Genomic DNA, 22,515 nt, shown 5'->3' on the forward strand with positions numbered 1-22,515 from the left:
CTCCTGGCTCATTGGCTCGAGCTCCTGTGAACAGCACAAGGGATAAAAGAAGCCAATGACCATGAGTGATCCTATTCAGGCTGGAACTGGTAAATATGCAACCATGACTACAACTAAATTCCAGCTGACACAAAGACTACATTCACAACTGAGACCCCAGATGGCTGGATGCACTATCCTCAGAGGTCCACTCTGCACTTTTTCTCATCCTGGCACCAACTGCTCCGAACATTCCCGGGCAGTACACTATGCATCCCTTGTGCTGCTTCCTATTGTTCCGTTGCCTCCTGGGAACTGTGGTCTTTTCAGTATAAAAGTAACACCATCTTCCGCAGAGAAAATGCATCTCCCATCATGCCCTACCCCGCAGCATATTCACTTCTCTCAGCCTGGTGTTGCCCAATGAGGGGGGGGGGGGTGAAAGAGGAGGAGAAGAACCCAGAAAGTTCACAGGCAGGCATGTCTGAACCTGCCAATCTAAGCACTGATAGTCCCAGACAGCTAGGAGGGGGTGAATCCTCCAATACCTGCTATAGAATGTATAACCACAGGCATTTTTTAAGTTTTGAATTGAATGGGTAGGGATTAGACCAACTGTTGGGTTTTTATTGCTGCCGCCTGTTCTGGTGACTAGAAGTAAAAGTGGAAAAAAAAATCCCAATCTTTGAGTTGTCACCAGAACAGGAATAGAGGGGAAATCTACCAATGGGAACACTAGTTCCGGTGACAAGCAGGAATTGCTTCACTTTGGAGGAATTTCCTATCATCCTTCTTTTGTGGCTGTGGGATGGGAAGTGAACAGAAATCAACCCATTGAGAAATATGGCAAAAAAATTATAGGGGTTTTAAACTCTCTTACTCACTCTATTAAAAATGGAGAAAAAAAAAAAAACTTTAGGATTTAGTTCTACTTTAAAGAAGTTGTAAACCCTTACAACCAACTTTAACCTACAGGTAAGCCTAGATTAAGGCTTACCTGTAGGTCCAAAGAATATCTCCTAAACCTACACGGTTTAGGAGATATTTGGCGAAAGACAGGCACCTCTGTCTACGGCACATGCGCCGTAGACAGCGGCGAGCAGGCGCACTGAGCACGCCACGGTCAATGGCGATATGCCACGAGCGGCGGCTCCCGTGCACATGCACGGGAGTGACGTCATCGCGGCTTCGCCGAATGACAGCAGCGGAGCAGTGAGACCCACCGAGAAGATGGATGCGCCAGACTACAGGGGACAGCGGTGACTTCGCTGGCTCCTGTGTCAGGTAAGTGACACATAATGGGCTACTATGCGATGCATAGTAGTCCATTATGCTTTGCCTTTGCAGGGAATGAAAGAGGAAGTAAACTCATCAGGGCTTACTTCCTCTTTAAACATATTTAGTTCAAATACACTATTCTTATTACGGATCTTGTTTTAAAAAAAAAAAGAAGAGAGGGTTGTATGCATCAGCTCTTTAAAGGTCTCTTTCTGTACTATAAAAATGCAGAAACACCTATTAGTCTTAAACAAGGCTGAGAAAAATAACACATTATTTTCATTATTTACGGCAGACTGCTAACATTAACGTATCACTTTGTTAATTAGGTGGTCGCTAATTAAAAGAAATTGCTATCATGCATTACAGGAGGTGGAGATATATATATATATATATATATATATATATATATATATATACACACACACAACAGAGAACTAGACCCTTCTATTCTGCAATGGGGATAGATTTGAATACTAGCTCTACAACACAGGACTTTCAAGCCTTTTGAAGTCTTACCCACAATTTATTGAAACAGCCATTACTTCTCCTCCGTTGGTCTTCACTACTCTGGATATCCATCAAACAGAGTTTAACAAATAGTGATATAGTATTGTCCCATGGTGCCCAACCTGAGACCCCTTTGTCATTTTTGGATGACTCTGAGGGCCCATGCAGACAGTAGTTCTTCTTACCTAGGTGTTTTCTTTGGCCAGCAAATTAAATATTTTCTTTAGAATGGCTTTCAGTAGTTAATTGCCTTGTTTTTGTTGTTTTAATCATTTTTCTTTGAATTTAGCAATGCATTGAAGATTATACACTGCTATGCCTGATACATCTAACTAATTATTATTATTATTTTTATAAAGAATTTATATAGCACCAATACTTTTCGCAGCGCTTTACAATATAAGTGGGGACAATACATTAACACAGTTCAATACAGAAGCAATAGGCGGACCCTGCTCATGGAGCTTACAATCTAAAAAAAGGAGGTGGTACTATCAGAGCTGGGCTCAGCCCTTCCTTCTCTGAGCTGGCCGCTCAGCTGTTGGCTAATTGTCAGCTCCTATCTCTCCACAGTGACTCACCTGTTGATTATATCCTGCTCGTCAGTCCTGCCTACTTAAGCCGTCCAGCCTAGATGATCTCTGCCTTCGCCTTGGTCACATCTCCAGAGACGCTCTCCTGTGTTCCTGTTAAAAATTGCTTGGCTGACATTCCTTCGGACTCCAGATCCTGCTTGCTATTCTACTATGCTCATATGTGGCTCCCTGATGTTTTGGCTTGTCTGACTATCTGTTCCAGTTCCTGAACTCTGGCTATGTTTTGAATACATTTACTTACTTTTTTTTTTATTATTATTAAACAAGTGAGATTTAACTGTACTTTTGTCTCTGTCTGATTCATGGTTTCTGACAAGTACATAAGGTAATAGCTGCAGGGCATGATCTGATGGTGGTGACTTAAAGTGATTGTAAAGTCTCGTTTTTTTTTATAATAGAAATGACAAATATGTCATACTTACCTGCTCTATGCAGTTGGTTTTGCACAGAGCAACCCATATCCTCCTCTTCTTGGGTCCCTCTTTGCTTCTTCTGGCGTGCCCCCACAATAAGCAGCTTGCTATTGTCATGAAAAGGTCCACCCGTTGGTGGCGCTGTTGGTCTCTTGGATTGCAGTACCAGTGTCCACCAGCAGGTGTCTTCTAACACCCAGGGCCTGTAATAAGAGGACCTACCTCCTGGTGGCACTGTTGGATCCTTGGGCTGTAGTACCAGTGCCCACCAGCGGGTGTACTCCGGCAGTGTGGAGCAGACAGCACCTTCTGCGCTCAGCTGTTATGTGAGGGTAATCATTGGTAGTCTTATAAATACCCGGCAAGCCCTCACATGCTTGCCTTGGTATCGCTCTCTCCATGTGCCCTGACCTTGTTGCCTGAACTTGGACCTTGAGCCTGTATTTACCTGACCTGTTCCCTCCTGATCCTGAGCTCAGCCTGGACCTGTCCCTCTTATCTCCTGTTACCTAAGATCCCTGCTCTGCAGCCCATCCATCCGTCCTCTCCCTCTCCCTGGTGTATGACCTCGGCCTGGCTTTTGTTGACGACTCTGGTATTTCCCATTTATTGTATATATTACTTGTTGTTTGTGGTTGGTAGTGCTGTTTTCACTTTCTTGTCATTTATAATAAACACTTTTTTTATTTCACTTACATGCGTTTTGGGTTTCCTCTGTGCAGTCCACACAGTCTGGTCTAATAATTCCGTGATAGCTATGGGGGCACTGCTCCATGTGCCCATTCAGATACAGAGCTGTGGCCCTGGCCCACCCCCTTTCTCTCCAGATTGGCTGACTGACTTTGATTGACAGCAGTGGGAGCCAATGGTGCTGCTACTGTGTCTCAGCCAATCAGGAGGGAGAGGGCCGAGACAGTTGTGGATATCGCTGGACAAGGGCGGACCCCCGGTAAATATTAGGGGGTGCTGGGGCAGCTGCTGCACACAGAAGCCTTTTTATCTTAATGCATAGAATGCATTAAGATAAAAAAATCTTCTGCCTTTACAACCCCTTTAAGTACAATTTTTAGACAGAGGCGTGGTAGGCTTCCCTGATTAAATGAATTTTCAAGAATCAACTAAAGGTGGACAGGATAGGAGCTGACCGGACATACTAGGGTAGGGAGCTCCAGAGGATGGGAGAGGTTCTGGAAAAGTCCTTGAGGCAAGCATTGGAAGAGTTAACAAGGGAGAAAGAGCAAAATGCCTAGGGAGGACCAGAGAGGATGATTTGGTACACTCCATTAATGAAATACTGCAAGATATAGGAAAATTTGACCAATAGCATTAATACTGAGTTCTTGTACCTAACAATGATGCAGTGTGTTTAATAAGGTTTCTCATACATCTTATATTAAATACTTATTACTACAACTTATAGTGTACGATCCTAGATCATAGGCAATATTTCAATGCAGTTTGGTGTAGCATTACAAAAGAACTAAAAAGAAGAGAATATAGGAAAGCAGAAGAACCAGAGGATCTGACTGAAATGGCTCTGGGTCAGCTCAAGAACTGCCCCAGCTCCAACTTCCATCAATCCTCTTAGCTGGATTGTCTTTTAGACTACCTTACTCCGGCTCCCTACTACAGCTCAAACTTTACAAGTAATTCTTCTGCCTTGCACTGTTTGATGCTCTGGGGTGGCGGGTCAAACCGCAATCTACCAGTCACCTGCTCGCGATCTACTGGTAGATCATGATCTACAGGTTACTGACCCCCCGCCATAAACCTTAATTGACCATAAAACTCACAAAAAACCTACTCACACATGTGCTGAAAAAACAAGCATTGTATCACATAATATTCCACTCCAGCACCAGGATTACATCACAAAGCCCAACTGATCCCTCACTATAAAGACTGTTTTGCAATAATTGATGCTTTTTATTTTTTACTTTTTCACAATTCAAACTGTGCACGTGTGGTGTGCTTTGAGAAGCATCATTTATGAATGTTATATAATCCTGACATTTACATAATATTGTCATATCACTATGTGGTTATAAATAAGGTCACTTTACTTTCATAGCGCTACACTATAGTTTAATATTTGCAATTTGTTCACGTTTCTATATCCTTGTGATCGTGTTAGCGGCTTTTTTTTGTTGGTGTTTTTTTGGGGATAGCGCAGTGTTGACTGGTATTGACAGTTTTTGGAATCACTATAAAGGCTTACATGTTTCAGGGGACGTGCCCCCTTCCTCAGTGCCAAATACCACCACCAAATGCAAACCACAGAAGTGGATGGGGGCACGGCGCAACCACTCTGCAAAAGTGTGTTCCAATGTAGCATATCACCTTCAAGCTGCTTGTCTAACAGCTCTGAAAAGTGGTTCACCGCAGATTGCTTTTCAGAGGAGCGACAATGACGGCCATACATATAAATGAGCCCTTACTGTACATAAACTGCCCATCAAAGAGAATAGGTATTTGAGGGTGGGAACAAACCAGTATTGTCGTCTTTAAACTAAAAGGGGTGGAACGTGGTGGATCATGCTGCTCAAGGGAAGCAGCAGTGGCCGGTCTTATTTCCTGGAATCTGCAGCCACTCTGGGATTTTCATGTTGACGATCTAACTGGATTATTAGGCAAGATTGACAAAATGAATCAAAGATTGAGGTCATGAGGGGAATCATTAACACAAAGTAACAGTTAACCACAAATTATCTTTAACTCTTGTACCTTAATGAGCGGACCCTACACAGGCCCAACGGCAGCACAGCATGCTGATTATCTTGTGCGTACAATTTTTGGAGATGGCACCTGGGCCTCGTTGTTAGAAGGTAAGCCCGGAGCCAATTCTAAATAATTCCCTAATTAACTAATTTACTGACGTATCAAACCCTGTGCTTTTCCTCCAAATTCTATTGAGGTAAAGAAAAAGTTAGATGTGAAACAACAGCTTGTGAACCACTCACAAAACATACAATGAGAGGTAGCATGTTGTACATTGCATCAATCCATCTCAGAACAGAAGATGAATGGAAGACATTCACAGATTAGCAATACCAGGCATTGTAAAGCAGCAATCAAATTACCGTAAGCAATCAAACACACAATAAACAGCTAGGAGAGGACCTAAAAGAATGTAAAATGAGATTGATCTGATGTCTGCAGCTGGAGAACACTAAAGGTACCCATAGACAACAGATGATGATTATCACAATGAAGAAATGTAATGATGTTTGTTTGGACAGAGAATGTGGTACACACGATCACAATCATTATTTAACCAATCATTCATCAATATTCTATTATTTCATGTTTATTGTTAACGTTGAACTCCCTGAGTCGGGTGCCGGTCCAGGCATCTGTGTGCATCCCGACCATACAGTCACAATCTATTCCCAGTCTGGACCGGCTCTGTGATGTCAGCCAACAGCAGGCTTAAGCCCGCTGTCAGCTGAAAACGGGTCACAGGAGTGCAGAACGATCTTTGTTCATACTCCTCCTTTAAGTTGATTTCTTCAATATTTTGCTTAAAATGATCCTTAAAAGAATGCTGGAAATCCCAACAACATAGAGACCTGAAGTATAGAGCTGAAGTATGTATTGTATGTCGCCTATATGATGAAGAGTGTGACCTTCTGATATTTATCAGGTCAGATTGTTAATTTGCAGGAAAAGAATCACAGGCCTCATATGTCAAGAAAAAAATTGTATTTTTGGATTTGTCTTGTGGATATGTTACATTTTAGGTAAAAGCTGCAATCGCACATAAAAGGTGGAGACAGCTGGAGTTGTGCTGCTAAATGAATATTTAGTACAAAACCCGACTACGCTCCACAGGATTGTTCAAAAATCAATCCTGAAGCCTCTTATATCTGTGTATTACATATCATAGGGTCGACATACATACTTCAGTTAAAGGTTTCATTGTAAGTGAAGCTATATGGTATTGTAGATATGATAGTTGGTAGGTAGAATGATTGAGGCTACACGTGTACAGATCACACAAGTGAAGTTGTAACATTTGAAAATGTTATATGGATTGGAGAACACAGCAAAGTGTTGACTTTTGGAAAGGCGTACTGCTTCATGCATACGGCTGTGGGACCCGCTACCACAGCATACAGCTGCTTATCGAGATGCATTAGAAGAGGTGGCTGTATGCTGTTTGGCAGGGTCTGTATAAAGCACACTGTTGTGCACTGATGTATGTTTTAACTGCACACTATCTGCGTTCGGAGCATATGTCAGTGCACATGTAGGTACTTTACATAGCCCTTGGCCCGCAAACCACATACAGCTGCCTTTTATAATGCATGTCAATGGGCGCTGTACAAGGTGGCAGCGGCTCATGGGAATGTCATGTATGCAGGCTCGGTGTGCTATATGTTCCCTGTACAGTCACATGTATGAAGCCTAAAGAAAAGGAAAAGGGATTGCACATAACATATGTAGCGGTGATCTACTGAGAACATCAGTATTACATTGTGGAATGTGGGTGGGGCAGTGCCTAAGCTCTGACTTTTAGAAAGTCAGCATTGGCATATGGTGAGCGTGGGATCCCACTGGAGCTGTGGATTGACATTAAAGTTTAAAATAAATATATCATCAGTTATTAGTACTCTTGTCTTGTAGCTCTAAAGTCCTGGGTGTAGGCTTCTCCTGCACCACAATCTGCATGGAGTTATCAATCTCTCCCGATGTTCGTGCAAGTTTCCTCCAAGTGCTTTCACATTCTCCCACAAAACAATGACTAAAATGCTTTACTCCCACTATGGCCCCCGTCATAAATGAGGCTACTTGTGTTTTTTTAGGCATCTTTCTATCTATGCCTACAGAAAGACAGGAGCTGGAGAAAGCCATTGAAGTGTATGCCAAACCTTGCATGTACAATTTAGAAAGGCACAACATGATTCCTAACAAACTAGGATGACTGCACTGAGCCTTTGACTTCTTCTACAAAGCACTTGGAAGGGGCTTATGTTAAATGTCCCTGTGAACTGAGCCTGAGCTTGGAAGCTATTGGTAAATACACTTCTTCAAAGGACTGATGTGAATTCTTCTTTCTAAACTGTAAGGAGCAGTATATATATCATATACAATTCCTACCTTTTTCACAGATTTCTAATTTAGATACAATGGCAAGTACACTATATGGCCAAAAGTTTGACCTTCACCTACAGTATATTAGCCCGTTGCACATCACATTACAAAACCTTGGCTAGTACCATGGAGTTGACCCCACTTGTTAGTTATAAAAGCCTCCACCTTTTTGGAGACACTTTCCACAACAGCGTGTCTGTGGAAATTTGAGTTGAGAGAGTTGAAAACAGCAGTGGTGACATCTTTGGGTCCCTGAAATACATGCATGGTGAGGCAAGAAAATAGGTCTAACTGTGTAATGAATGTCTACATCAAGTTTACTTATAATTATACCCACAAAAATAAAACTGCCAACATGTTCAAGGCTTCCAAGCAGCCCTCATCAGGGTAAGAATAATACATGTAAAACCAAAATTAGGTCTTTGAGGTATGCAGGTATGCCCTTCACTGGAAATAGTTGAGCTCAATAATTAAAAGGGGTGCTCACAATCTTATGGTGTAAACAGATGCAGCTCCCTACCCTAGGCTGGTTAAATTTAGTTTTTGACTCTGCTGTCATCAGATGAGCAGCAATTTATTTTTCAGGTTTAGTCAGGTCTATCCCTAAGACTGGAGGTTGATTGCTTCCGTTTGCCTCTGGAAGAAGCTTCCAGCAATAGAGTAAGACGGTTGGCTGCCAATCCCTGGGAGGTAGGTCCAGAAGGTGGGGCTAGGGGGAAGATAAATGTTTGGGAGGGTCTGTTCAGGGCTCTCTCTCTTGGAGCCTTTTCCCTGGGAATCAGCCTGTGTTACTGAAGATCTGTTGTTGTCAAGTCTCAGCATGTGCTTGGCAGAGGGCCTTGCAGAAACTTAGACTTAAAGAGGTGTTTTTTTACCTTGATCCATCCTATGCATTAAGGTGAAAAAACACCTGGCAGTCACCAGCCCCCCAGCACCCCCCCCCCCCGTTTTACTTACCTGAGCCATGGAATTTCACCCGACGGAGACGCGCTCTTCCTTTGCACAGGGTTATCGGCTCTTAATTGTATAGATTGATAGCAGAGCAGCCATTGGCTCCTGCTGCTGTCAATTGAATCCAATGATATGGGTGCCGGGGGCGGGGCCGAGTACAGCATTCATGTCTATGAACACAAATGCTGGACTCAGGAGCGAGCCCGCAAGGTAACCCCCCAGGAGAGCACTTCTCCTAGGGGGTTATATGATAAGAGGAGGAGCCACGAGAGGCATTGAGGGACATCGGAAGTTGGCATTTGAGGTCACTCTGTGCGAAACAAACTGCACAGTGGAGGTAAGTATGACTTACTATTTGTTATTTAAAAAAAAAACGCAAACCTTTACAATCACTTTAAACTGATGAACTTACACTGGACTCCCGCTGTGAGGCATCGGGTCACCGCTTCACCGTCCCTGGATTTGAAATACCCACAGCTTAATCTCCTAGATGTACCTCTTAGCGTGTACAAATAAGAGGCACTCTAATTGGTCAGCACTGACCAATCAGAGCCCCGCCTAGCCCATTCTGTCAGCGCTGAAGATGAGGCAAGAAAACCGTGGGGATTTCAAAGCCTGGACCGGTAAATTGGCGACCCAATGTCTCACAGCAGGAGATCGCGGGACTCCCAGATAGCGGGACCAGGAGGGATGGGGAGGGGGTCCAGTGTAAGTTCACCTTACATATTTTTGTGTAAAGGGGAATTTACACTTTAAGGAAACCTGCTGAGAGACACTGCCTATGAAAGCTTTCACTAAAGAGTGTCACAGGGAAGCTGGTTGGGAGCTTTCTCTGAACATTGTGAGATCTTGCCTAGAGGAGTGCAGGTGCTTTAAGTGTTAGGCCGCGTACACACGGGCGGACTGTTCGCCCAACCTTGTCCGCTGAACAGTGTTTGGGCGGACAGTCCGCTCGTGTGTGGGCTTTCAGCGGACAGTTGGACGGACAAAGTCTTTCGGAAATTCCGAAAAACTGTCCGCTGAAACTGTGTTTGAGCGAACAGTCCGCCCGTGTGTGGGCTTGTCCGCTGTACTTTCGAAATGAGCGGACTGTTCCCGCTCGGAAAGTCCGCCCATTTCGAGCGCGTGTACAGGTAGGCGGGGCCCGCGAAGGAGACGTCGCGGGCTCCGCCGCCTGGAATGGGCTTAAAGGGGAACCCCAACGCCGAAAAAAATCGGCGTGGGGGTTCCCCCCAAGTCCACACCAGACCCTTGTCCGAGCACGCTACCCGGCCGGCCAGGAAAGGGGGGCGAGCGAGCGCGCCCCCCCTCCCGAGCCGTACCAGGCCGCGTGCCCTCAACATGGGGGGTGCCTTGGGGAAGGGGGGGCCGCGCGGCCCCCCCACCCCAAAGCACCTTGTCCCCATGTTGATGAGGACAAGGGCCTCTTCCCGACAACCCTGGCCGTTGGTTGTCGGGGTCTGCGGGCGGGGGGCTTATCGGAATCCGGGAGCCCCCTTTAAGAAGGGGGCCCCCGGATACCGGCCCCCCACCCTATGTGAATGAGTATGGGGTACAATGTACCCCTACCCATTCACCTGTGAACTAAAGTACAATAAAAAACACAACACAGAGAAAAAATATTTTATTGCACAGCTCCGGGGGTCTTCGGGGGTCTTCTCGCCGGACTCCTCCGCTATGTGTGTGTAGCTCTTTTGCTAGCGGAGGAGTCCGGCTTTCTTCCTCCCCGCCGCCGGCCTCTTCTCCCGACTTCGGGGGTCTTGTCCCCCTCTTCGGTTCTTCTGCCGGGCCACCGCGCCTGGTCCGGTGGCCCGGTCTTCTGTCGCCGTCTTCCGTTCTTCTGTCGCCGCCTTCGGTTCTTCTGCCGGGCCACCGCGCCTTCTTGTAGCTCTTTTACAGGCGGTGGCCCGGTCTTCTGTCGCCGCTGTCGTCGCCGCCGCCGCCTTCCGTTCTTGTTCTTCTTCTTGTTCTTCTTCTTCTTCTCCTGGAGATGTTGACTCGACGATCTCTCCGGCCGGAATGCCAGGGACACGCTCCGCTGCCACTTATATAGTGACAATGGGGCGGTGTCACATGGTATATGTCACATGGGTTGGTCACATGGGTTGATGTCACATGGGGACTATGACATCGTAAGGGGGCGGGGTCACCATGTGACCAACCCATGTGACATATACCATGTGACACCGCCCCATTGTCACTATATAAGTGACCGCACAGCGCGGCTCTGGCATTCCGGCCGGAGAGATCGTCGAGTCAACATCTCCAGGAGAAGAAGAAGAAGAACAAGAAGAAGAACAAGAACGGAAGGCGGCGGCGGCGGCGGCGACGACAGCGGCGACAGAAGACCGGGCCACCGCCTGTAAAAGAGCTACAAGAAGGCGCGGTGGCCCGGCAGAAGAACCGAAGGCGGCGACAGAAGAACGGAAGACGGCGACAGAAGACCGGGCCACCGGACCAGGCGCGGTGGCCCGGCAGAAGAACCGAAGAGGGGGACAAGACCCCCGAAGTCGGGAGAAGAGGCCGGCGGCGGGGAGGAAGAAAGCCGGGCTCCTCCGCTAGTAAAAGAGCTACACACACATAGCGGAGGAGTCCGGCGAGAAGACCCCCGGAGCTGTGCAATAAAATATTTTTTCTCTGTGTTGTGTTTTTTATTGTACTTTAGTTCACAGGTGAATGGGTAGGGGTACATTGTACCCCATACTCATTCACATAGGGTGGGGGGCCGGTATCCGGGGGCCCCCTTCTTAAAGGGGGCTCCCGGATTCCGATAAGCCCCCCGCCCGCAGACCCCGACAACCAACGGCCAGGGTTGTCGGGAAGAGGCCCTTGTCCTCATCAACATGGGGACAAGGTGCTTTGGGGTGGGGGGGGGGCCGCGCGGCCCCCCCTTCCCCAAGGCACCCCCCATGTTGAGGGCACGCGGCCTGGTACGGCTCGGGAGGGGGGGCGCGCTCGCTCGCCCCCCTTTCCTGGCCGGCCGGGTAGCGTGCTCGGACAAGGGTCTGGTGTGGACTTGGGGGGAACCCCCACGCCGATTTTTTTCGGCGTTGGGGTTCCCCTTTAAGCCCATTCCAGGCGGCGGAGTCCGCGACGTCTCCTTCGCGGGCCCCGCCTACCTGTACACGCGCTCGAAATGGGCGGATTTGCCTCCGCCTTACGTGGGCGAGTCCGTTCATTTCAAAAGTTGAGCGAACTGTTTGCCCAACCTTGTTCGTCAAACAGTCCGCTCGTGTGTGGGCAAGTCCGCTCATGCAAATTTTGAGCGGACTGTTTGATGAAACTGTTTGCCGAACAAGGTTGGGCGAACAGTCCGCCCGTGTGTACGCGGCCTTAGATGCCAGAGGTTGTTTCATTGGCTGTGACTTCTCTAACAGAATCTCATATTTTCTGGCTGTCCCCTTTACCTCTACCAAAACTTAAGGCTGCTGTGGAGCAGAATGTGTCTGCCTCTGTTGACTTGTGTGTGTCATCCTTCTACCTGTCTATATTCAAGTATTGCAAAAAATCTTCAAAAGACACCCCTAGACTGAGCCTGAATTTTGTTGGTGTGCTTTGGAGTTGGTATATGGGAACAGGTAAGGGAGACCTGGATTATTAACAGCGGCTCCTCTGGGGTAAGCACTGCATGGTGGTGTTACTATATACAGATATACACACACACATATATATATATATATATATATATATATATATATACACAGTATCTAACAAACGTGAAATGTGAGATACTGTGTATATATATATATATATATATATATATATATATATATATATATATATATATATATATATATATATAGAATGCTTTTATTTGATGCCATACATCTCAGCACATCTCAGCCTTTATACAGCTCACTACTTGTACTGTCATTTATGTAGCTGGTGCTATAGAAAGCTTGTGACTTTACTTCAATAACAATGTGCCCCCCCAGGGAGTTTCTACTCACCCACCTTGCTGTCATAAAAGCATATTGGCACAATCTTCTACATCAATGCATTCATGGCATTAGGCAAGCTCGTCCATAATAAGGAATGGGATTTACAGGTTCTGCGCTCATACAATTTAAATGGTTTGCTGGAATCTCGAGTGTTCATCCTATCTGTATGTTAAGTGAGATACTCAATCCCTCGTAAGATCTGCTCTTGACATCGGTGTACTTGACTGACAACATGAGCCAAGATGAAGAACGCTGCCTTCCAATAGGAAAGGTACAGCTTATTTATAGTCACAAATTAACTGCAAACCATTTATATGTTAATGATCTACCTGCGGGATTCTTAAGCGCTACAGTGTATTTGTGGCTTGTTTGTGTGGGATTCACATAGCATATGTCAGGGACTGGAATCCACCACAGAGAGGGAACAGGAGGAGGGGGAAGATATTGCAGTGGACTGTTCTGTACTACTCGTCTCCCCATTTATGTAAAGAAAGACAAGGAAGGAAGGGAGGTGAGATGAACGCGGTGGCATACCCTGTGCACTCATTTACTGTGAATAATAGTCTAAAGGGCACAGAACAGTGTATGAATAATTACACTTCTAAAAGCTGAACTCCAGGCAGATATAAAACATACAAATTAATGTAGTGCTGTAATTATTAATACGTCATTAAATGTGATATTGAAATAGCAGTGTGAGTGCCTACATTTTACCTGGTATCAGCATCTTGCAGTCACCTGTACAGCACAGCTGGGGTGCGACAGTAAAAAAGCAGCACAGTGTTCATGCAATGTTTATGTGCTGACACGGAGAATGCTGATAGGAGAAGAAAGCAGAGTGACAGAGAGAATAGCTTATCCCTGTGCTGCTGTCAATCAATCTGGAAGACTGAGGACATCTAGTGGCAGAAAAAATCACTGTATAAGACAGCCCTGGATTCAAGGTAAGTAGCACTACAAATAGTGACAAACAATGTAGCGCTATAATGTCAAAAATGTGACAACAAACATCAAAACTGGATATAAGTCACACCTATACCCAATAGTTTAGTAGTGAAATCAAACTTAGAAAGCCAGCACACATATCACATGTTGTGCTGTCTAGTAGAGAAAATATAAGAATGTGCTAAGGTGAACTAACAACATGAACCAAAAAAAGTCCAACTATAACAGAATAATGTGAAGCATGAGTCCAGATATTCCGTTGACATGAACTATATATATAGCCTTCAGTTCACAGCCAGAAATCTTGCAAAAAAAGGTGGATACCCTTACCGGAAATGATGGACACAAACTACTATATAGCAAATGTGTCATGCAGGCTTTTATAAATCACACACGATTCATGTACGTTAGATCATGGATCACCATCGGAGTAGTCGATACCTTCTCCGTTCGCCGGCTTCAGGGTTGGTACACCACAGGTCTCAAGGGGTTCTCCACTGTCTCTCAAAGGTTCCAGGAATATCTGGACTCATGCTTCACATTATTCTGTTATAATTTGACTTTTTTTGGTTCATGTTGTTAGTTCACCTTAGCACATTCTTATATTTTCTCTACTAGACAGCACAACATGTGATATGTGTGCTGGCTTTCCAAGTTTGATTTCACTACTAAACTATTGGGTATAGGTGAGACTTATATCCAGTTTTGATGTTTGTTGTCACATTTTTGACATTATAGCTACATTGCTTGTCACCATTTGTTATTTAGACTTAGTTTGTTTGTATGTTAGCTGCTGTTTTGTGTCACATCACAATTTTTGTCATTTGCATAGGGAGCGCAGTGTTTCCCCCTTTTGTTTTTGCAAGTATCACTACAAAACTACATTTTTCTTTTATCTTAAATAGGCTATGAATCACTTATTTCCAATGTGCTCTGCTTTGGGATATATAGATAGAGGCATAGCTTGAAGCTTGTGGGCCCCAATGCAACAGTTGTCCTGGGGCCCCCCACTACTACCCGCCCCTTCCACTGCATGCCAAGATACTCCAATTATGCCCCAAGATGCTCCAAATGGCTAAAGAGTTATTTCAGAGATTTATGTACATATTGAGAGGGTAATTCAAAATATTTTGTAGAGACCATCCTAGTAATCACATGTCCTTGCCCCCTTTCCCCTATCCTAGTAATGACATGACCTTGTCTCTCCCCCATCCTAGTAATGACATGACCTTGTCTCTCCCCCATCCTAGTAATGACATGACTCCCCCCCACATCCTAGTAATGACATGTCCCCAGCCAATGAGAGCGGAAGGGTGTGGACTGGGGAGAGCGCAAACAACTGGAAGCTGATTACTGGATTATAGAACTTGGACTCCAGCTCTGTGAATTTGTGGAGGAAATCAAATGTAATATGACAACAGGGAGCAGAGCTGTGGGCCCCCTGGAGCTAAGGACGGGGCCACAATTGCGACCCCTGAGACCCCTGATGCTACGCCCATGTAGCTAGATATGAATGAATATGATGAGCTGAATAAAAAAAACTTTTAAGTCGATAGCACGGCAAAAGTAAGGAAAGTGTAGCGTAATAACACTGCATCAGCCTTGAGCCAATTTCAATTTTAATCTCCTAAAAATATATTTTTAGATGTATTTTAGCAGGTATGTAACTGCTTCCTCCTTCATTCTTACTCACTAAAAATGGGCCTGCAGATGGGATGAAACTGCTCTGAAAAGTCACTCCCAGTGCTGTGTATTGGAGCAGGGACTTCAAACCCCAGCCTCTATTTAAGCACTTCTGACAACCATATGCTGTAGGTACCTGGTGTCCAACCTCCAGCCCTTTGGTATTTGAAGTATGGCCCCTGGACCTCAGCAGTCTGTAGTGGGAACATTGATTAGGGTATAAGCATTGACCATTACTTGTCTCATGTAACATGCTCCCAGTTTCATATTGTCTTCTGTAGCACATCCCCAGGCAAAATGTAGCATGTTTACACTCTCTACCCCTAATTTTCTCTAGTAGTCATCAGTTTCTGACTGTCCTCTCAAACATTACATACACTGAATATTATATGCGGCCCTTTGGTGAAGTCAGGGGCCGCATTTGAGGCCCCCTTTAGCTCATAAGTTGACAACTACTGCTGTAAGTGTTGCACTGTAGTTCCACCTTGATGAGCAGCAGCATGCCTATGCACAGTTTAAGTCTAGAAGATTGACAATGCTGCAGTAACTTTTAAAGATTTATTACAGCATTGTCAACCTTACTGTACCATTCTGCCTCTGCCTTGCTTGGCGTTAAGAAGACTCTGTTTAGCCCAACCCTGACCCACTCACCTTCTTCAGGCTCCCCAGCAGCTCCATTCCTCAATTAAAGCTAGAAGTGAAACCCTGTGCAAGCTACGTGTTGGATACTGTTGAAACTTATTTAGGGTTCATGATGTTTTCTCTTTACTTGACAATGCTTGGACCCGATTTCCGGCCACCTAGACCTATGCACTGCATCATGGACGGCGGTCACATGCTCCCTCATACCTGGAAGCAGAGTGTATTTGCCTTGACTGTAATCCATTCCTGATGCTTTTCTAGCCATTTCTCACTGGAGTGGTGATATACCAAATCTGAAGAAGTGGCAGAACAATTATTTTCAAATTTGAGAATTGTGGGATCTCTCACAGCTTGGCCTTCCAAATAACAATTTCCAAGTTGAAGTGAGTTGGATGTAGAACCAATTTTGGTAATTACTTTGATAATTATGCCCCGTACACACGTTCCGATTATCGGACCACAAAAGTCGCTTTCGGACAGATCGTTCGATAATCTGATCGTTAGTACGCAGCTTTCGACAGCCGATCACGACAGTCCGTCCAACCAAATCCGAAGGGACAAACAGGAAAACTTTGGTCGGATGACAGCCCATCGTACGACAATCGTGTAGTCAGTACAGTATGCGTCCGATAAAAGTAGTTCAATAAACACCACGCATAATCACAAACACAAAAATAAACCAGAAGCACACACGGGTCACACGTATTTGACATCATTTAAAATACGTAGCTACGCACAACGGAAGATTTTTCCAGAATCGTACGACAAAAATCTTACACACATTTTGCACTGTTGTATTCGATCTTAGTTGTATGCAACAAAATGTGAACGATCTGTCGTACGATAATCGGAACGTGTGTACGAGGCATTACTCTCAGTTTTCATCATCCTTCCTCATTCATAATTCTCCCTTTGTTCCCCCTTCTTTATCCCTGGTTATATGTTGCCTATTTATGGAATGGAGTTATGTACAACACACCAGATATTTTCAGCAACTCCAAGGTTGATATATGATATATTTTTCCTTATTTTAAGGATCACGTAGATTACTTTAAGTGTTTCCTGATATTTTTTCATCCCATGATCATTTTCTATTGCTAGCCTTTTGGTTTTATGTATCTTTCATTGCGAATACTTTGGAAACATATACTTGAAGACTCCTGGAGAAGTTATTTGGAAATCTTTATAATCGGTTCAACCAACATTGGATTTTTTCTAAAGATGTGTTTTATTTCTTCTAAAGATAGGGACAGTTTACTGTGCTTTAGACTTTAGTGGAGCCAGACTGTGCCCAGTGGGAGTAAACGATGCCCGATCTTTGGTATTGGGGGGAGAACTAGTTGGTGTCAGTGGGAGCATTAGTGCCCCATCTTTGGTATTAGTGGAAGGAATCGTGCCCCATTGTTGGTTTCAGTGGCAGGAATTATGCCTCAAGGGTGGGATAAAGGCAAGCAAATGGCCACATCTGGCCCCAGAGCCGCAGTTATGAGACCACTGTTTTATGCTATAGCAGATCATAAAATATATAGATGATCATATAGCACTATACTACAGCAAGCTGTATCCTTTAGGTGTCCCGATTACCTTTTTTGGGCTCCAGTGTAGCAACACAAGTACCACAAGTACACAAGTACCACCTACTATTACTATAAATTATCATATATCGCTACACTACAGTGAACTGTACCCTTTAAGAGCCCTACTGACTTTCTGGACTCTTGTGTAGCAGCACAAGTGCCACCTATTATTACTATAAAATAACATATACATATATCACTACACTACAGCAAGCTATACCATTATATATCTCCACTGACTTTCTGGGTTCTTGTGTAGCAGCACAAGTCTCACCTACACAGATCCCACCTACTGCATAGTTATATAGTTAATCTGGTGGAAGCTCCCCAATGCTCCTTTGTATTCACAGAGCTGAAGAAGGTATTTCATAAATTTGCCTTTTCTTTGTCCCCAGTCACCCACTCTAGATTATTTTCTGAAGGGCCTACATGCAGAGCATATTACTAATATTAAGCTAATATTATTTATTTATTTGCATTTGTCTTACTATCCTGTGCAATCTGTCATTCATTTTGAATTTTTGCTGCCTTGATTTCCTTTTTACATATTCTGTTATATTCCTTGTAATATTTAAATTATGATAGTGTTCCTTCATTTTATTTTGTTATCATTTATAGCTTTTTTAAATCTTTGGCTGTGAGCCATATATGTTTTATTTTTTGCCTTTTAAACTTGATGCCCATGGGAATAGTGTGTTCCTATACAGTGGATATGAAGAATTCCCATTTCTGTTCTGTGTTCATGGATGCCAATACAGTAGAACCTTGGATTGCAAGTAACATGGTTTATGAGCATTTCGCAATACGAGCTATATATATATATATTTTATTTTAAATCTTCACTCGATTTGCCAACGTTGTCTCACAAGATAAGCAGGATTCAAGCCTCTGGGGTGTGCAGTACCGCATTTGGCCAGAGGATCGGGAGCTCCGGTGACACTGAGAGACCACTCGGAGATGCTTGGAAACACTCCGGCGCCCCCGCACCTCTAAAATGAAATGGATTATCTGAGTTTCCATTATTTCCTATGGGGAAACTCGCTTTGATATACGAGAGCTTTGGATTACAAGCATTCTTCTGGAACAAATTATACTCATAATGCAAGGTATTACTGTATTCCCTCCCAGTCTAAGTCTTAAAGAGCAGCCCTCATCCTTGGAAAATGTGCTCTCTCAAAGTTAAGTGTTATCTTTCAGTACGTGCTCATTGTTTACAGCTAACATTACATAAAATCATGTTATAGTTATTGCTACCTAATGTTCTTTTATATGAACATTAGTAATTGGCTCTGCATTATTTTAGATTACCAGGTCCAGCAGAGCATCATTCCTAGTCAGGGCCTCTATGAATTGTACCATAAAATGGTCTTGTACTGGGTTTATCCATTTTTGCCATTTAACTGTTTATGCAGTGCCATTACTCCAGTCAATTTCCGGGTAGTTAAGATCCCCCATTATTATCACTGTCCCAGTCCTTGCAACCCTTTCTATCTGTTCAAGGAGCTGGGTCTCCACTTCCTCATCAACACCTGGAGGTCTATAACAAACCCCAATTATTATCTCTGTAGTACGCACACCCATATGCAGCTCTACCCAGAATGCTTCAGCCTCATCACACCCTCAATTAAGTTGGTCCTCTTTCACACTCGCTTTGAGATCACTCCCCACAGACACAGCTCCCTCCATGTTGTAAAGTGTCTCTCTGAAAGAGAGCATAGCCAGGAATATTAATAGCCCAGTCATGTGAAGAATGAAGCCAACATTCAGCAATACCATTTACATTATAGTTCTCCTAATGCACCAAAGCCTCCAACTCACATATTTTGCTTGGCAGACTTCTGGCACTGGGGAACAAACACTTTAATACGTTGTTACATTTTGCACACAAATTTTGCATATTTTTTATTTTGGTACAAATAGTACCATTTCCAATTGTTGTTGATTGTTTGTAACATGGGAATCTTCTTATCATCTGCCATAGCTCTCCCCCGATCTATCCCCATTCCAACCACCAATAGGAATTGAGCCCTGTGTGACCTGTCTGCCCCATTATAGTCTAATACGGGGGTAGGGAACCTATGGCTCGCGAGCCAGATGTGGCTCTTATGATGGCTGCATCTGGCTCTCACCTCTCAATCCGCAGATCGCGTGGTGTACCGATCTGTGGATTGAGCCCATAGAAAAGGCCGCAGCTTCGGCCTAGCTCCGGAGCTGCGGCCATCTTGGTAAACCCGGCAGTGGCCTAGGTGAGCGGGGCGCTGACGTCATCATCACCGCCTCAACTGCTCGTGCATCTGCCTGCCTGTGTAGTGGTAAGCAAGCAGACAATCGTAGGGGAGATGTGGATATTACAGTGGGGGAGATGACGTGGATATTACAGTTATATTTGAAATTAGTCGATTAATCGATTAAAAAATTAAATAAAATTAGTTTTAAACATATTGTATGGCTCTCGTGGAATTACATTTTAAAATATGTGGCGTTCATGGCTCTCTCAGCCAAAAAGGTTCCCTACCCCTGGTCTAATAGATCTTCCCCCCTTTCAATCCTAGCTTAAATAATCCTCCAGCCTTCCTATAAACCTCTCCCCCAGCAGAGCGGACCCCCTTTCATTTAGGTGCAAACCATCTTTAGCATATAGGTTGTAACCCAAACCCTTCCCTCTTACATCAGGTCCTTAGCTATGCATTCAGCTCTCTAATCCCCCGTCTTTCCTGTGTTGCGCACGGCATTAGAATGTCATACATCACAAACTTATAGTGAGCTTTACCCTTGATGTGCCCCTATTGACTTTTTTGGGCTCCAATTTAGCAGCAAAATGTCACCTACACAAATGTCACCTTCCATTACTATAAGGGCTAGAAAGAGGGATGGTTTTTGGGACTTTAAATGAAAGGCATGTACTCATGTGCCTCCATCTCTAAATCTGAGAATAAGAAGAGGAGTTTGGCACGTGACACCAAACTTGGTAAAAATTAATTTTGAAATGTTTATTTACATAAACAGATAGCATAGCACATTGCAGTTCATATATGCATGGGTATTAATGATTTTATTTATATATACACCAATGACATATTGACAATTCATCAATGTACATTGATAACAACTTAGATGTAGTAGCCAGTTATGTAAGCCAATTATACTCCATGTGATAGAATCAGTTAAAATTGAAGAAAGTTACATCCAATCCAATAAAGCTTCATGCGTTTTATGGATTCTCTCAGCCACAGATTTGGGCACATTGTACACCACATTGTGGAAATACTCTGATTATTTCTGGAGCTATCAATTTGCATCATCATAGAATACAGATGGAGACCCTCACCCTCCTGGGGAGATATATGTGTGCGCCCGATTATGCCGCGGGTTCCTATCACCACAACTCCCGCGACAGACACTCACAGCAGCCCTCAGTTTGCAATACCTGTTTTGAATCTTAGCTGATATATATGTTGTGCAAGGAAGTAGCGCAAATCCACAAAACGCGTCAAGCTTTATTGGATGCAGCCATGTCCCTACTACATGGTACATTTTCCACTTTGACCATTATGTAATTTTTTACCATTTTAACTGATTCTATCACATGGAGTATAATTGGTTTACATAATTGGCTACTGCATCGAGCTACATTGTTATCTGTGTACATATATGATTTGTCAATATGTCATTGGAGTGTATATAAATAAAATCATTAATAACCATGCATGTATAAACTGCAATGCGATATGTTATCTGTTTATGTAAATAAACATGTCAAAATAAATTTATACCAAATTGGGTGTCACGTGCCTCACCAAAAGTCCCAAACGACTATTCTTATTCTTCCATTACTATAAAATATCATATATTGCTACACTACAGCAAGTTGCACATTATATGCCCCTATTGACTTTCTGGGCTCTTGTGTAGCAACACCAAAGTGTCACCTACACAGCTGCCACCTGCTATTACTATACATATCATATCACTACACTACAGAGAGTTGTACCCTTTAAATGTCCCCACTGACTGTTTGGGCTTCTGTATAGCAGCTCAAATGCCACCTCTAATAGGTTAGCCCCAGTTAGCATTGTGCAGATTGCTCATGCCACAATAAAGCTTTAAACATCAACTGGATAATCACTTTGTCTGACAATAAAAAAGGAAAGAAACCTTGCAAAACAAAACAAAGCTTCAACAGAAAAAAAAACTGATACAAAGCAAACATAATAAAGTATTCTATTTCCAGGCGAGTATGTTTCAACCAAAAGGGAAAGATAAGCAAGATTTTGTCACGCCTGAAAGTAATCCCTTTCTTGTTTGTCGAAAACTATTTCACCAGCTCCCTTTCAAATCTTTTTGATCATAATTAAAAGGAACAAATGCAACTTCACAGCGATGAACAATAAAAACATATTCGCGCATAAATACAAACAAACAAAAATACGTATCTTGCTGCATCTGCTTTTCTTCTTATTCAAAAAAAAAAGAAAAATGAAAGAATGTTTTATACATCCTAGCCTTGGTGCACATTTCTCATTTAAAAAGGTAAGAACTGAAGCTCTTACTTCCAGTGACAGGTGAACCACAGGGGATGGAACAGATCAAGATATGCACAGAGCAGCTGTCTACCTTTTTGGCTTTCCTCAGATACGTCCTGGCAGAGTCCTTGAAAGCTTCTTCCTCTTCGGGCTCCTTGGCTTGCAGATAACAGACCCATCCCAGCAGATACCAAACCTACAAGACAAGGCCGTTCTTCAGGTCACAAAGTGCATAATTACAGGCAAAGAACAGCAAGCCAGACAGGGAGAGAAGATAGGAGACTTAGTTATCAATATTTCTCCTGGATAACCACCAATGGCGATCATCAGTCTGTAAGCAAAATAACAATACAGTTTTCTGTTGATTTGGGTCATTTTGTATT

At 43.8% G+C, this 22,515-nt stretch overlaps 1 protein-coding gene across 1 annotated transcript in view; it reads right to left on the reverse strand.

Annotated features, from left to right (window-relative positions):
• Nucleotides 1–22,515, reverse strand: part of LOC143996041 (uncharacterized) — a 693,822-nt gene that overhangs the window by 93,153 nt on the left and 578,154 nt on the right. Inside the window, exon 10 of the mRNA XM_077490846.1 lies at nt 22,224–22,328. Within this exon, the coding sequence (XP_077346972.1) occupies nt 22,224–22,328 (105 nt within the window). The remainder of the gene's footprint in view (nt 1–22,223; nt 22,329–22,515) is intronic.

Source organism: Lithobates pipiens, unplaced genomic scaffold, assembly GCF_037356315.1.
Source record: "Lithobates pipiens isolate NorthernLeopardFrog02 unplaced genomic scaffold, aLitPip1_a1.2 Scaffold_19, whole genome shotgun sequence".
NCBI lineage: Eukaryota > Metazoa > Chordata > Amphibia > Anura > Ranidae > Lithobates > Lithobates pipiens.